The 13,098-nt window shown below is 47.7% G+C and overlaps 1 protein-coding gene across 1 annotated transcript; it reads left to right on the top strand.

Moving 5' to 3' along the window:
* Nucleotides 1-649: 649 nt before the first annotated feature.
* On the top strand, nt 650-5,732 carry TLR4 (toll like receptor 4). The gene is made up of 3 exons (XM_009907081.2): nt 650-770; nt 1,543-1,709; nt 3,473-5,732. Exons 1-3 carry the CDS (start codon nt 666-668, stop codon nt 5,730-5,732), a joined length of 2,532 nt encoding a protein of 843 aa, XP_009905383.2. The 5' UTR covers nt 650-665.
* The last annotated feature ends 7,366 nt before the right edge of the window (nt 5,733-13,098 follow it).

The following is a 13,098-nucleotide window of genomic DNA, read 5'->3' as shown; positions in this document are numbered from 1 at the left end:
CTGAGGGAGCTGGGGTTGGTTAGCCTGGAGAAGAGGAGGCTCAGGGGAGACCTCATTGCTCTCTACAGCTACCTGAAGGGAGGTTGAAGCCAAGAGGGCGTTGGTCTCTTCTCCCAGGCAACCAGCACCAGAACAAGAGGACACAATCTCAAGCTGTGCCAGGGGAGGTTTAGGCTCAAGGTGAGGAGAAAGTTCTTCACTGAGCGAGTCATTCGTCATTGGAATGTGCTGCCCAGGGAGGTGGCAGAGTCACCATCCTTGGAGGTGTTCAAGAGAGGATTGGATGTGGCACTTGGTGCCATGGTTTAGTAGTCATGAGGTCTTGGGTGACAGGTTGGACCTGATGATCTTTGAGGTCTTTTCCACCCTTGTTGATTCTATGATTCTATATTCCTCTTTAATTTCTATTCAAACTAGCTATTACCTCCTTTTTCATTGTAGTGTTAAAAAAGCAAAAACAAAACCAAACCAATTGCAAGCAGAGCTGTTCACTCAGAGGATGTCCACAAACCAGGCAGCAGTTTCACTTCCCTCCTTGTTTTCTGCAACTCTCAGTGACAGGCAGCGAGAAGTAAGAGAGGTGAAACACAACACTTGGCATTGCAGGAGGTTGCTGGCTTCGGGTCCTCCAGTGACACCCATGCTGCGTGCCTGGCCTCCTGAAGATGCCCAGGAGAGGAGCTCTTCCCCTCTGGACACTCCTGGTGCTGCTGCAGCTGGTTCTCATCCCATCACAGCTGGCAGGCTGCCTCCTCAATCCCTGTTTGGAGGTACGTGATCTCTAAATGAGCACAAAATCCTTCTGTTTCTCTGGTGCAACTTTTCCTTCTGCTTGGGAGATTTGTGCATTAAGTCTGTTGTGTGTTAGCTGTCTTATGAAAGCCCATCTTTTTTCCAAGGCTGTTACCAAGGTAATTGAAGTATTTGAAGTGAATGCCAGTCTCAAAAACATCTGAGAAGCAGAACCAGCAGCGGCAGGAACTGCTTCTTCATGCTGGCCTTCTGTACCTCTGGGGTTACTGCAGTACAGTTAATCTAATAGATTATGTTTCCCTTGGAAGAGATTCAAGCCCTGTCTATGCTTTCAGCAACATTATTTTCTCCTGAACTGTGCTGGTGATTTCATCAGCACCCCAACTACCCAACTGCCTTTTGCAGACTTCTAATGACCATTGCTAACAACAGAATATCTTGGGCTAGGAGCAAAGCTGAGAGCTGATCCTGGATGTGCAATGCATCCTTGTGTGTTTATTTTCCTGGCTGCCTCAAAGGTTGCCACTGGTTCATCCATAGCCTCCAGGAACACTGTCCTGTAGTTTTCATCTACTTCAAACAAGAAGTGTGGCTCTTGGTGGGGAGTAGGACTGGTTCTGTTAGTGGTGGGAAAGAAGCTTCAGGATATATCAATGTATTTCTTAAAACCCAAGGCAGCTTAGTTATAAATCCAGTGGGTCCTTCTGCTCCTGCTTTCCTGACTGCCTAATTTTCTGGCACCTCATGAAGAGCAGATGTTGACCATGATTGGTTCTGCCACTGTTACAGGTCATCCCTAATAAAACTTTCAGATGCACAGGGCTGAACATCTCTGGAGTTCCTGCTCAAGTCCCAAATACCACCCAGAACTTGGATCTCAGTTTCAGCAATCTGAAATCACTGGGGTCCAATTATTTTTCATCAGTCCCTGAACTGCAGCTTCTGGATCTTTCAAGGTAATGAGCTCTTTTATGGGGATGTTGGTTAATCTTGCTTCACCAGCTTGGCTGCTGTGGTTGCTTATTTTGTGGTCTGTTGGTCTTGGCTATTCTTGTTTGTTGGTTGGTTGGTTGGTTGGTTGCTTGTTGTTTGCTTTTGACTTTGATTTTATCCCTGGGTCTGCTTCTCTACACATCCCTGTGGTCAAGTGGAATTATTGACTGCAGGCCTGGGTCTGTCAGTCTGATCTGGCAGCACTGGGAGGTGAGGTGGAATAGGTCTCACTTCCCACTGAACAAGAAAAAAGTCAGACTTTCCACTGTTACAAAAAACTCCAAGGAAGAATATCTTGGGGGAGCTCTTTTAATAACCACAGTTTAAAAAACATAAAGGGAAGGTACAGTCACTTTCTAAAAGGCTGTTTTAAGATATCAACAGATTCTCTCTTCCCTTCTCACATATCTGGGGGAGGAGATGAGGGAGGGTTATTAGCAAATATGAATTGCTGTATAATTGCCAGAGACCTGAGACAACAGTTTCTCTGTGTAAATTGTTTCACTGAAAAATGTCACTCAGCCCCATCACAGTTCCAGCTCCACAGTGGCTGAGTGGTTTGTTGCAAATCACCAACCAGCTAGATTATAAAATCAATTTTGCTTGAATTCACTGTGGAATTGATTTGGGTCTCAAATTCTCCATCTTCCCACAAGAAACTACCTTTAAGTGAAGATCTCTTTTGTTTTCCTGCTCTTTCTTTTCTCCTTTAGCTCCAACATGGTCTGGGAATCTACTCCCACTCTGACAGAATTGTGAGGTTTGCCACTGCTGCATCATGCTGGTGTCACTGGGACAGCCCAGATGTGGCTGAGGAAGCAGTCTCAAGGCTCTGAGGGTGCAAGGGAGTGCTGTATCTGGTTGTCTCTCCCACCAATGATGGTCATTATGATGTTGCTTTGGCCTAAACACAAAGCTAGAATTATTCTTTCCTGCTGCCTGCATGGATTAGAATAGAATAGAATAGAATAGAATAGAATAGACTAGAATAGGATAGGATAGGATAGGATAGGATAGGATAGGATAGGATAGGATAGGATAGGATAGAATAGAATAGAATAGAATAGAATAGAATAGAATAGAATAGAATAGAATTAACCAGGTTGGAAGAGACCTTTAAGGTCTCCCCTGAGCCTCCTCTTCTGCAGGCTAAGCAACCCCAGCTCCCTCAGCCTCTCCTCACAGGGCTGTGCTCCAAACCCCTCCCCAGCTTTGTTGCCCTTCTGTGGACATGTTCCAGCATCTCAACATCTTTCCTAAACTGAGGGGCCCAGAACTGGACACAGGACTCAAGGTGTGGCTTAACCAGTGCTGAGTACAGGGGCAGAATGACTTCCCTGCTCCTGCTGGCCACTCTGTTCCTGATACAGGCCAGGATGCCAGTGGCCTTCTTGGTCCCCCGGGCACACTGCTGGTTCATGTTCAGCCTACTATCAAGCAGTACCCCCAGGTCCCTTTCTGCCTGGAATTTTGATCTTCAAGGTCTCTTGCTGTGCAATTGAACATGAAATTTTGGGAGAGAGGAGAAGATGAGAGGTCTGCTGCTGTGGAAGGGTTGCCTTGGCACATTCAGGAGTGCTGGCTCTGCCCAGCACAGTAAATCTAAACCAGCCCTCAGCATGAGGTTTAACCTGAGAATGTTGCAGTAGCCCCTGGTGCTGTGGCATTAGTGCACATGAAAGGAACAGTGTTTCATGGACATTTATTCTCTTTTTCTGCCCAACAGGTGCCACCTGCATACAATAGAAGACAACTCCTTTGTGGGTCTTCAGAAGCTTTCCACCTTAATTTTAACTGCCAATTCCCTCCAGTACCTGGGGAGAGGAGCCTTCTATGGCTTAGTGTTTCTGAAGAAACTAGTGCTGGTGGAAACCAACATAACCTCTCTGACTGACCTGCCCATTGGACATTTGCATACCCTGCAGGAGCTGAATTTGGGCCACAACAGCATTGCTTCGTTGAAGCTTCCCACATATTTCACCAACCTGACCTCACTCAGGTACTTGAGCTTTTCCTCCAACAGGATCTCATATATCTCCAAAGGAGACCTTGATGCCCTGGGGAAAGTGAACAGAGTCAACCTCACACTGGTGCTTTCCTTGAATAATATAACACACATAGAGCCAGGCTCCTTTGCAAGGATCCACCTTGGTGAGCTGGTTCTAAGGTCCTCTTTTGAGAACTTCAGTGTGATGCACACCTCTCTTCAAGGCCTGACTGGTTTACAGGTCAAGAGATTAATAGTTGGAGAATTCAGTGACAGTCAGAGACTGAGAGACTTTCAGAGGGGACTCTTGAGTGGACTGTGTCAGGTACAAATGCAGGAGTTTGTCTTAATCTGCTTCAGGAGCTTCGACTATGACACAGACACTCTTTTTGACTGCATAGGCAACGTCTCCAGCATTCGCCTGGTGGACACTGGAATTGAAGAGGTGTCAGAGGTTCCTGTGCTCTCTCAAGTGAAGCAGCTGGAATGCAAGAAATGCAAGTTTAAGGAAGTGCCAGCTGTGAAGCTGTCTCTTTTCAAGGAGCTGAGAGTGCTTCGTATTATCCAGAGCAAATACCTCAATAGCTTCCAGCAGAATTTTGAGAGTCTAAAGCACCTGGAGGTCATGGACCTGAGTGAGAATCGTCTCTCCTTCACTAGCTGCTGTTCCCCTCAGTTTCCTGGCTGCCCAAATTTGCAGCATCTGAACCTAAGCTTCAATTCTGACATCAGCGTGAGCGGAGATTTCCACAACGTGAAGAATTTGCTGTATTTGGACTTCCAGCACACAAAGTTATTAGGTCCTGGCACCTACCCTGTCTTCCTGTCCCTTCAGAAACTCATTTACCTTGACATTTCCTACACCAAAACTCATGTTAAATCCCAGTGTGCCTTTTGTGGCCTGAACTCCTTGCGGGTGCTCAAGATGGCAGGCAACTCCTTTGAGAACAATAGGCTGGACAACAGCTTCAAAAACCTAAGTCACCTCCACACCCTGGATATTTCAAGTTGCAAATTGGTACATGTGGATCAAAGCACGTTTGATGCCCTCTCTGAACTGAAAGAGCTGAACATCAGCAACAATAAGCTACTGACCTTTGATCCTGCAGTCTACAAGCCACTCCAAGCCCTCACAGTCCTGGATTTCAGCAACAACCAGCTGAGTGTTCTGCTGGACTTGGCCCTGGAAATCCTGCCTGAGAGCCTGGTCCTGTTAGACATCTCTCAAAACCTGTTTGATTGCTCTTGCACACACCTGAGCTTCCTGAAATGGGTCAAGGAAAAGCAGCAGCTGCTGCAGAACAAGGAGCTGATGACCTGCCACATGCCCGCGTACGTGAAGAACGTCAGCCTGTCGAGCTTTGATCTCTCCTCCTGCCACATCAATCCCAGCATGGTGTCATCCTCAGTCATCATGTTGGTTGCTGCAGTGGTGTTTCTTATCCTGATTTACAAGTACTATTTCCAGCTGTACTACTCATTGGTGCTGCTCAGTGGATGCAAACACTCTGCAGAAAGGGGTGACACCTATGATGCATTTATTATCCACTCCAGCAAAGACCAAGAATGGGTGATGAAAGAGCTGGTGGAACCCTTGGAAGGTGGAACACCTCCCTTCCAGCTTTGCCTTTACTACAGGGATTTCCTGCCAGGGGTACCCATTGTCACCAATATCATCCAAGAAGGCTTTCTGAGCAGCAGAAATGTCATTGCAGTCATCTCTACAGACTTTCTGGAAAGCAAGTGGTGTAGCTTTGAGTTTGACATTGCCCAGTCCTGGCAGCTTGTTGAAGGAAAGGCTGGAATCATCATGATTGTACTGGAGGAAGTGAATAAGGCCTTGGTGAGGCAGAGGCTGGGGCTGTCCCGCTACCTGAGGAGGAACACCTACCTGGAGTGGAAAAACAAGGAGATAAGCAAGCACGTCTTCTGGAGGCAGCTGACAGGAGTCCTGCTCAAAGGCAAAAGATGGAACCACGAGGAAGTAAAGCTCATGTGAAGAGAAAAAGAGATTACTTCTATCCTGTTTCACTTCCTGGCCTCAGTTGATGGCTGGTACTCAGAAGCTGGTCCCTCTGTTGCTGTTCGGAGTTGGGGGAAGTGGATGAAGGCACTACAAAGATACCTGCCTTGCTGGTCACCCTTGCTCAAGGAGAAGTGCAAGCTAAGGAGTGACAACAGCTGGAAGTGCTGCACATACCTGAGCTCAGTGCATGTAGCCATCACCCAAAGCTGGTCCAGCAGTCCACACAAGTCTGATGTGTTGTTGAATAGATGGACTGCTCTTACTGACATCTGCCTGCCTCTGAAAATTTGGGACCTGGAGCCATTCACCCAGTGGAACTTCAGGGTTTCTTGCTTTGGGTGGACCCTGGGATCTCCAGGGGAGAGCAAAGGTACAGATTCTTTGCTCTAAAAATGGTGGGAAACAGCAACAAGATCTGGATTCTGAAAGGCTGGGGTCTGCCTCCTTAGGTATCATAACTTAGGGGGGAAAAAACCTACAGAGGGAACTGGGGAGCCCTGACAACCCTACAGACCACCTGGCAGCTACTCAGTGAAGCTGAGCAGTTAGGTCACCAGAGGTTGCTGTTGGTGGGAAATTTCCCCACCCTGTTTATTTCAGTTTCCTTTGGAGCAAGACCAAACACTGAAACTCCCAAATATTTCCATCCCCTGGAGCTCTTATTTATAAACAGATCATAGAGCATTTGAGAGAGTGCTCTGAGGTATTCTGGTGGGATCCAAGTATCAGTGGGACCAGAAGGAGCTGTAGAAATGCTTGAAACCCTTAAAATCAAGGCATTTCTTTGCTCCAGCTGCTTCTCCTCATCCACTGTTTCTGGGTGTACTATGTGGGACTGCCTTACATAAGCAAGACTGAGCCTGAGCAGAGAGTTTTGATGTCTGCAGACAGCCAGCTATAGACCAAGTTTTCACTCTCTCTGGGTTCAGCCACTGCTGGAAGGTGCTGTAGGAGCCTCCAGCCCATGGGATGCAACGGATATCTTTGGGTCTAGTGTTGGGCCTGAAGCTGTTTAGCCCGGAGAGCAGAAAACTGTGAGGGGATCTGATTAATGCTCACAAATATCTGAAGGGTGGGTGTCAGGAAGATGGGGCCAGGCTCTTTTCACTGGTGCCTGGTAATAAGACAAGGGGCAATGAACACAAACTGGAACACAGGAGGCTCCACCTCAACATAAGGAAAAACTTCTTTACTTCGAGGATGACAGAGCCCTGGAACAGGCTGCCCAGAGAGGTTGTAGGTTCTCCTTTTCTGGAGACTTTCAAAACCTGCCCAGACAAGTTCCATGGGGTCTGCCTTCAGTGACCCTGCTTTAGCAGGGGGATTGGACTCAATGATCTCCAGAGGTGCCTTCCAGTCACACACACACACACACACACACACACACACACACACACACACACACACACACAGAATGACCAAGGCTGGAAGAGAACTCAAAGATCATCAAGCCCAACCTGTCACCACAGACCTCATGACAACTAAACCATGGCACCAAGTGCCACATCCAATCCCCTCTTGAACACCTCCAGGGATGGTGACTCCACCACCTCCCTGGGCAGCACATTCCAATGACTAACAACTCTCTCTGGGAAGAACTTTCTCCTCACCTCGAGCCTAAACTTCCCCTGGTGCAGCTTGAGACTGTGTCCTCTTGTTCTGGTTGCCTGGGAGAAGAGACCAACCCCCTCCTTCTATGATTCTATGATGGGACTGAGAGTCCCTCTTCATTCTCCCTTCACACTGTGACAGCTTCTGGCCTTGTGGGCATCTTGAAACAGGTTGTCAGCCTTTCCCAGGGTTCAGCTTCTGAGCTGAATAAGGCAGTCACAGGATGGAAGAGTTTTGCCTTTGTTTCACTGAGAATGCACCTGACATTTTGCAGGGAGAAGAGACAGAGGAGAAAAGTTTGGGGCAGCTAAAATAAACATATCCCAACCCTGCCCTGAATAAAGGAAGGGAATTCTAAATGCCATTGAGCCATATCACAGAGCCTTCCACTGATGGATCTAATACTGAGTAGTGCCAGAGTATTGCTCTCTATTTACAGAAGGCTTTGGTTGGGATTAATCACTGAATTACTCTAGTTTCATACTTGCAAATCCTTCTATAATCAATGATGTTCTACAGAGGTAAAACAGAAGCAATTGAGTGGTGAATCAGATCTGATATTTATTCAGAAGAACGGGCCTGATCCATCTCGCTTTCCTAAGCAGCAGTCAGCAACATCTCCATGGAAGCCACCGACAAGGGAGATCAACATCCAACATTATTTGGAAGTGAGGAAAAGCTAATTCCTGCACAGGGCTTGTCCTGGCAGAAGCTGGATCACAATTCCTGCTCTGAGATGGCTCAGCAGTGTGTTGGGATAACACCACCCAAATCCCCACAGACCTCTCTGGGGGTTTCTGTGACCTGTGAGACAAAGCTTTAATAAAACAAAGCTCGGTGCTGTCTTCACCTGCCCAGTGAGTTTGCTGAGCTCTGTTGCACCAAGTCCCACAGGGAGGTGCTCCTCACCTCATCTGTGACTGACAGGTCCTGAGCCAGTGCTCAGCACCTCACCAGCAGCCCTGGCTCCTCAGCCATGGGCAGAGGCTGCTGGAGCTGGGGAGGGGTGCAGCACAGCTTGAGGTTCCCTGGATTGAGGCTTGAGAAGAGCAGAGAGAGCAAAGCAAACATTAGCCCAGATTTCAGCAGCTACAAGTTCAACTGGGAAACTAAAAAGGGAAAAAAATTCAATGGGATGGGTCTCACTGCTTCTGAAGTAAGCAGCACTGAAGCTGCTTTGCTGCCTCTTGCTCTCTGTGGCACCCCTAAAAACACTTCAGTGTACAAACAATTCAGTGTAAAGGTATTTGTGGCACAAAGCACAGAGTCCTGTGATTCTTGATTGTATGCATAATCCTGAGTTTCAGCAAGCCTGCAAGTGGTTCTGGGCATTATAATAAGGGTTTAAGACAGTACTGGTTAAAAACTGAGTGTTTCTTGAATATCAAAGTAACTTTAGGAGAGCTGGAGTGATGCTGAGAGGAGGCTCCCACCTGTACCATTTAAAAAGGAACGAGTCACTTGTTCTTCTCTTCCTGTTCAGAGCTTCCACAGCAGAGATGGATACAGGAGTTGCCCCAGGCTTTCTTACTGCCCAAGAGAAAGCACAAAAGACATCATAGCTTCTGGAAGTGAGACTGAGAAGGCACAGTGAGACACAGGCTGGAGCCTGAGGTGTTTAGAAAACATGGGAGTTTGGAAGAGGTTCAACCTCTGCCGACCCCACAGTCCTGCTTCTCTCCATGTGTTCAGAGATTTCCCTTGGTCTCAGCAGTAGTTGGTGCTTTGAAGGCACAAGCTAATTTGCTTTACTGCTGAGATCTTCAGTAACAGAACCAGGATTATTTTTGTTTACTGTCTGGCACAAGGAAGCTCAGGAGGACAGGCTGGCTGTGACATGAGCACTTTTATAGGGGACCTAGGTGCCAAGCACCACCGTGTCCATCCGGGCAGCTGTGAGCTCTGCTGGGTGAGCGGCTCCCAGCCCTCCCCTTGGCACATCCCAAGGGGCCATGAACCTGCCCTGGCAGTGCCTGCTTTTCATTCTTTATGGTGTATGAGTCTAGGAAGGAAAAGGTTGTGGATGTCCCCTCCCTGATTGTGTTCAAGGCCAGGCTGGATGAGGCCTTGAGCAGCCTGGTCTCATGGAAGGTGTCCTTGCCCATGGGATCCCATCTAGGGATCTGTAAGGTTCCTTCCATTCCAAACCATTCTATGGTTCTATGATGCTGTGTCTCCAAACATGCTGGAATGCATTTCTGTCTGAAAATGTTCACTGTGCAGCAGGTTGCTTTGATATCATTTACTCATTTGGGTGAATAAATGAGCAGCCAACCAAACCTCCATGCAGGTCTGCACTGCATCCATCTCTCCTGTAAACAGCTGAACATGTTCCAGTTATTAAAGCATCTATTTTACCCAGGTCATAAAACCAGATGGAGATGAAGCTCCAAAAGGCTGTGGCATCTAAGCTATTTAATTTCATTTGTGAAGGGGGATGTGCCCTGCTTTCACTACGTGCTTAATAATCAGTAGTGGTGAAGCCCTGGTCGTACTTGTGTTACAGAGGGTGATGCCTCAGAGGCAGGCCATCATGATGTGTTGGCATCTTTGCCAAGAAGTGGTTTGCAGTGAGGGCTCTGAACCGAGAAACCCCCTCATTAGTGTGATTGCATTTGTGGTCTCCACACGGCAGCAGAGACGTTATGCAAAAGCTGAAAGCAAGAGCCATTTGCATTGCTGCCTGCCTGGCTCTGGCTGGCTGCAGCAACAGCACCACCTCACTGCTCCCTTGACCTCCCCAGGTACCAGCACAGCCTTCCTCTGCCAGTTAAAAAATCAACACCACCAGAAAGAGCAGCTGCTTTCCCTGGACTGAGTGGTACTTGACAGGAACAGGCAGGAACTTTTCTGGAGGAGCATTTGTCCTTTGGGAGATGCTATTTTGTAGGTGGCTTATGTCATTTAATGAGGTGGCAGAGAGAATCTATGGAACAGAAATTGTTCTGGCAGGAGTTTAGTGTTGTTCAGACGGAACTGTCTGTGTTCTAGTTTGTGCCCACTGCCCCTTGTCTTGTTGCTGGACACCACTGGAAGGAGTCTGGCCCCATTCTCTCAATCCCCACCCTTTAGGTATTTATATGCATTGACAAGATCCCAGCTCAGTCTTCTCTTCTCCAGGCTTAACAGCCCCAGGCCTCTCAGCCTTTCCTCCTCACAGAGATGCTCCAGTTCCCTCATCATCATTGTAGCCTCTATCGGACTCCCTGCAGCAGTTCCCTGTCTCTCTTGAACCGGGGAGCCCAGAACGGGACACACTACTCCAGATGTGGCCTCAGTGTGGCAGAATAGAGGGGAGGCAGGATCTCCCTCAACCTGCTGGCCATACTCTTCTTCATACACCCCAGGAGACCATTAACCTTCTTGACCACAAGGACGCATTGCTGGCTCATGGTGAACTTCTCTACCAGCACTCCTGGGTCCTTCTCTGCAGAGCTGTACTGCTGTAGAGGGTTATTCCTCTCCAGGTGCCCTGGGTGAACTTATAGAATCATAGAATCAATAAGGTTGGAAGAGACGTGAAAGATCATCTAGTCCAACCTGTCACCCAACACCTCATGACTACTAAACCATGGCATAAAGTATCATGTCCAATCCCCTCTTGAACACCTTCAGGGATGGTGCTTCCACCACCTCCCTGGGCAGCTTCTTTCACACTTCATGAAATTCTCTTCTGCCCAGCATGGTTTAGTAGTCATGAGGCCTTGAGTGACAGGTTGGACTTGATGATCTTTTCCAACCTTATTGATTCTATGAGTCTATGAATCCAGGTCTCCCTGATTGGTAGCACAGCCTGGGGGGTTGTCAGCTGCTTCACCCAGTTTTGTATCATCAGCAAACTGGCTAAGGATCTGCTCTGTCCTTTCATGCAGGTCATTGATAAAGGTGTTGAGCAGAGGTGGTTGCAGACTTGGAGTAGATACTTTGTGGTTTTTGCAGTGTTTCAGAGGGGCTGAGAATAAGGATTTGAAATAAAACTTAAATAGCTCCACAGGATCATTAAAAAAGAAAGTCCACTCAGGCTTACACCCTTGTTTCTCAGAGTACCTTTTCATGTTCAAATTTCTTTCTATTTAGATAATCATAGAATTGTCAGGGTTGGAAGGGACCTCAAGGATCATCCAGTTCCAACCCCCCTGCCATGGGCAGGGACACCTCACACTACATCAGGTTGCTCAGAGCCACATCCAGCCTGGCCTTCAAAACCTCCAGGGATGAGGCTTCCACCACCACCCTGGGCAACCTGTTCCAGTGTCTCACCACCCTCATGGGGAAGAACTTCTTCCTAACATCCAGTCTGAATCTACCCATTTCTAGTTTTTTCCATTCCCCCCAGTCCTATCCCTCCCTGACACCCTCAAAAGTCCCTTCCCAGCTTTCTTGTAGGGCCCCTTCAGATCCTGGAAGGCCACAATAAGGTCTTCTCAGAGCCTTCTCTTCTCCACACTGAGTAATCTGAGTAACCTCCCAAAACAAACCCAAAATGTGAGAGTGTTTCCAGCTAAAATCCACAAATTCACAAATTTCCTTTTGGGGGACAGCTTTGCATTTCCGTTCCACACTGGAGAGCAGAACTTTGGTCCAAACTGAAGTCCCATTTCCGTGGCAGCTCTTACCCTGACCCTCTGAGTGCGAAACCTTCACCTGGCTGTATCACACACGTAATTGGGGCAGTAAAAACCACTGAAGAATCCCCTAAATGAATTTCACTAAGTGCCTTTTGCAACTCGTCTTGAGTAGGTGCAGTTAATCAATACCAACTGCCTGAGACTGAGAGCAATTGAACGTGGTAGGAAAGAAGCAATTCCTTAACAAGTTGTTCTTTGCCACAGCAGCTCAGGCTGAGCACTGGGACACATGACAGCAAAGCATGATTTGCAGAAGAATAGCCCATCTGCTAGCAGAACTAACCTGCCTTAGCTTCAAGGTCAGGTAGAGGGCAAAGTCAATAATCCACCAGCCTGCACCTCCCTGTGCTGCTGCGAGCAGAGAAACACTGCATAATTGAGGACAGCTCGGAGAGAAGCCTTGAAAATCAAGAAGAAGGGGGAAAAAAAGGAATTAAAAAATATAAGAAAGTGGTTGAGGCAGGAGCTGTGGAGAGAGTGGACATAATTTATCAGCTGGGTGAATCTGAGCTGCTTGGAGGTGGCTTGGTCCCAGGCTTTCCAGCACCAATAGCCTGAAGCACCTGGAAGTTTCGTGCTAAGCCTCTAAGTGAGTCTCTTGTGCATAATGGAGATAAAAAACTCTTTTGAAATCAGTACCTCTGAAAAGTTGCTTTTTAATCATTTTTTTTTCTTTTTTACACAACAGGGCCTATTCAAAGGGCAGCTAAGGCAGCCATGGTCTCTATTCCTTCACTCCTGAGAAGAAGGAGGTAATTTTGCAAGGTTCAGCCAGTCTTGCTGGGGAAAGCCGAGATTTGGGACCTGTAACATACCTTGGTATTTTCTTCCTGAGAGAATGGAATTAACCAGGCTGGAAAAGACCTCAAAGATCATTGAGCCCAACCTATCATCCAACACCATCTGATCAACTAAATCATGGCACCAAGCACCCCATCCAGTCTCTTCCTAAACACCCCCTGATGGTGACTCCACCACCTCCCCAGGCAGCACATTCCAATGGCCAATCTCTCTTTCTGGGAAGAACTTTCTCCTCACCTCCAGCCCAAACCTCCCCTGGCACAGCTTGACACTGTGTCCTCTTGTTCTGGTGCTGGTTT

Source organism: Dryobates pubescens, chromosome 29, assembly GCF_014839835.1.
Source record: "Dryobates pubescens isolate bDryPub1 chromosome 29, bDryPub1.pri, whole genome shotgun sequence".
NCBI lineage: Eukaryota > Metazoa > Chordata > Aves > Piciformes > Picidae > Dryobates > Dryobates pubescens.
Note: the sequence above shows the minus strand (reverse complement) of the source record. Positions and strands in the feature narration are given on the sequence as shown.

Excerpts from the sequence above, each read along its gene's own strand:
- TLR4 (XM_009907081.2), top strand. The coding sequence starts at position 666 with ATGCCCAGGAGAGGAGCTCTTCCCCTCTGGACACTCCTGGTGCTGCTG. Across the intron at positions 771-1,542 it reads TCCTCAATCCCTGTTTGGAG|GTCATCCCTAATAAAACTTT; the intron begins GTACGTGATCTC and ends CCACTGTTACAG. Across the intron at positions 1,710-3,472 it reads CAGCTTCTGGATCTTTCAAG|GTGCCACCTGCATACAATAG; the intron begins GTAATGAGCTCT and ends TCTGCCCAACAG.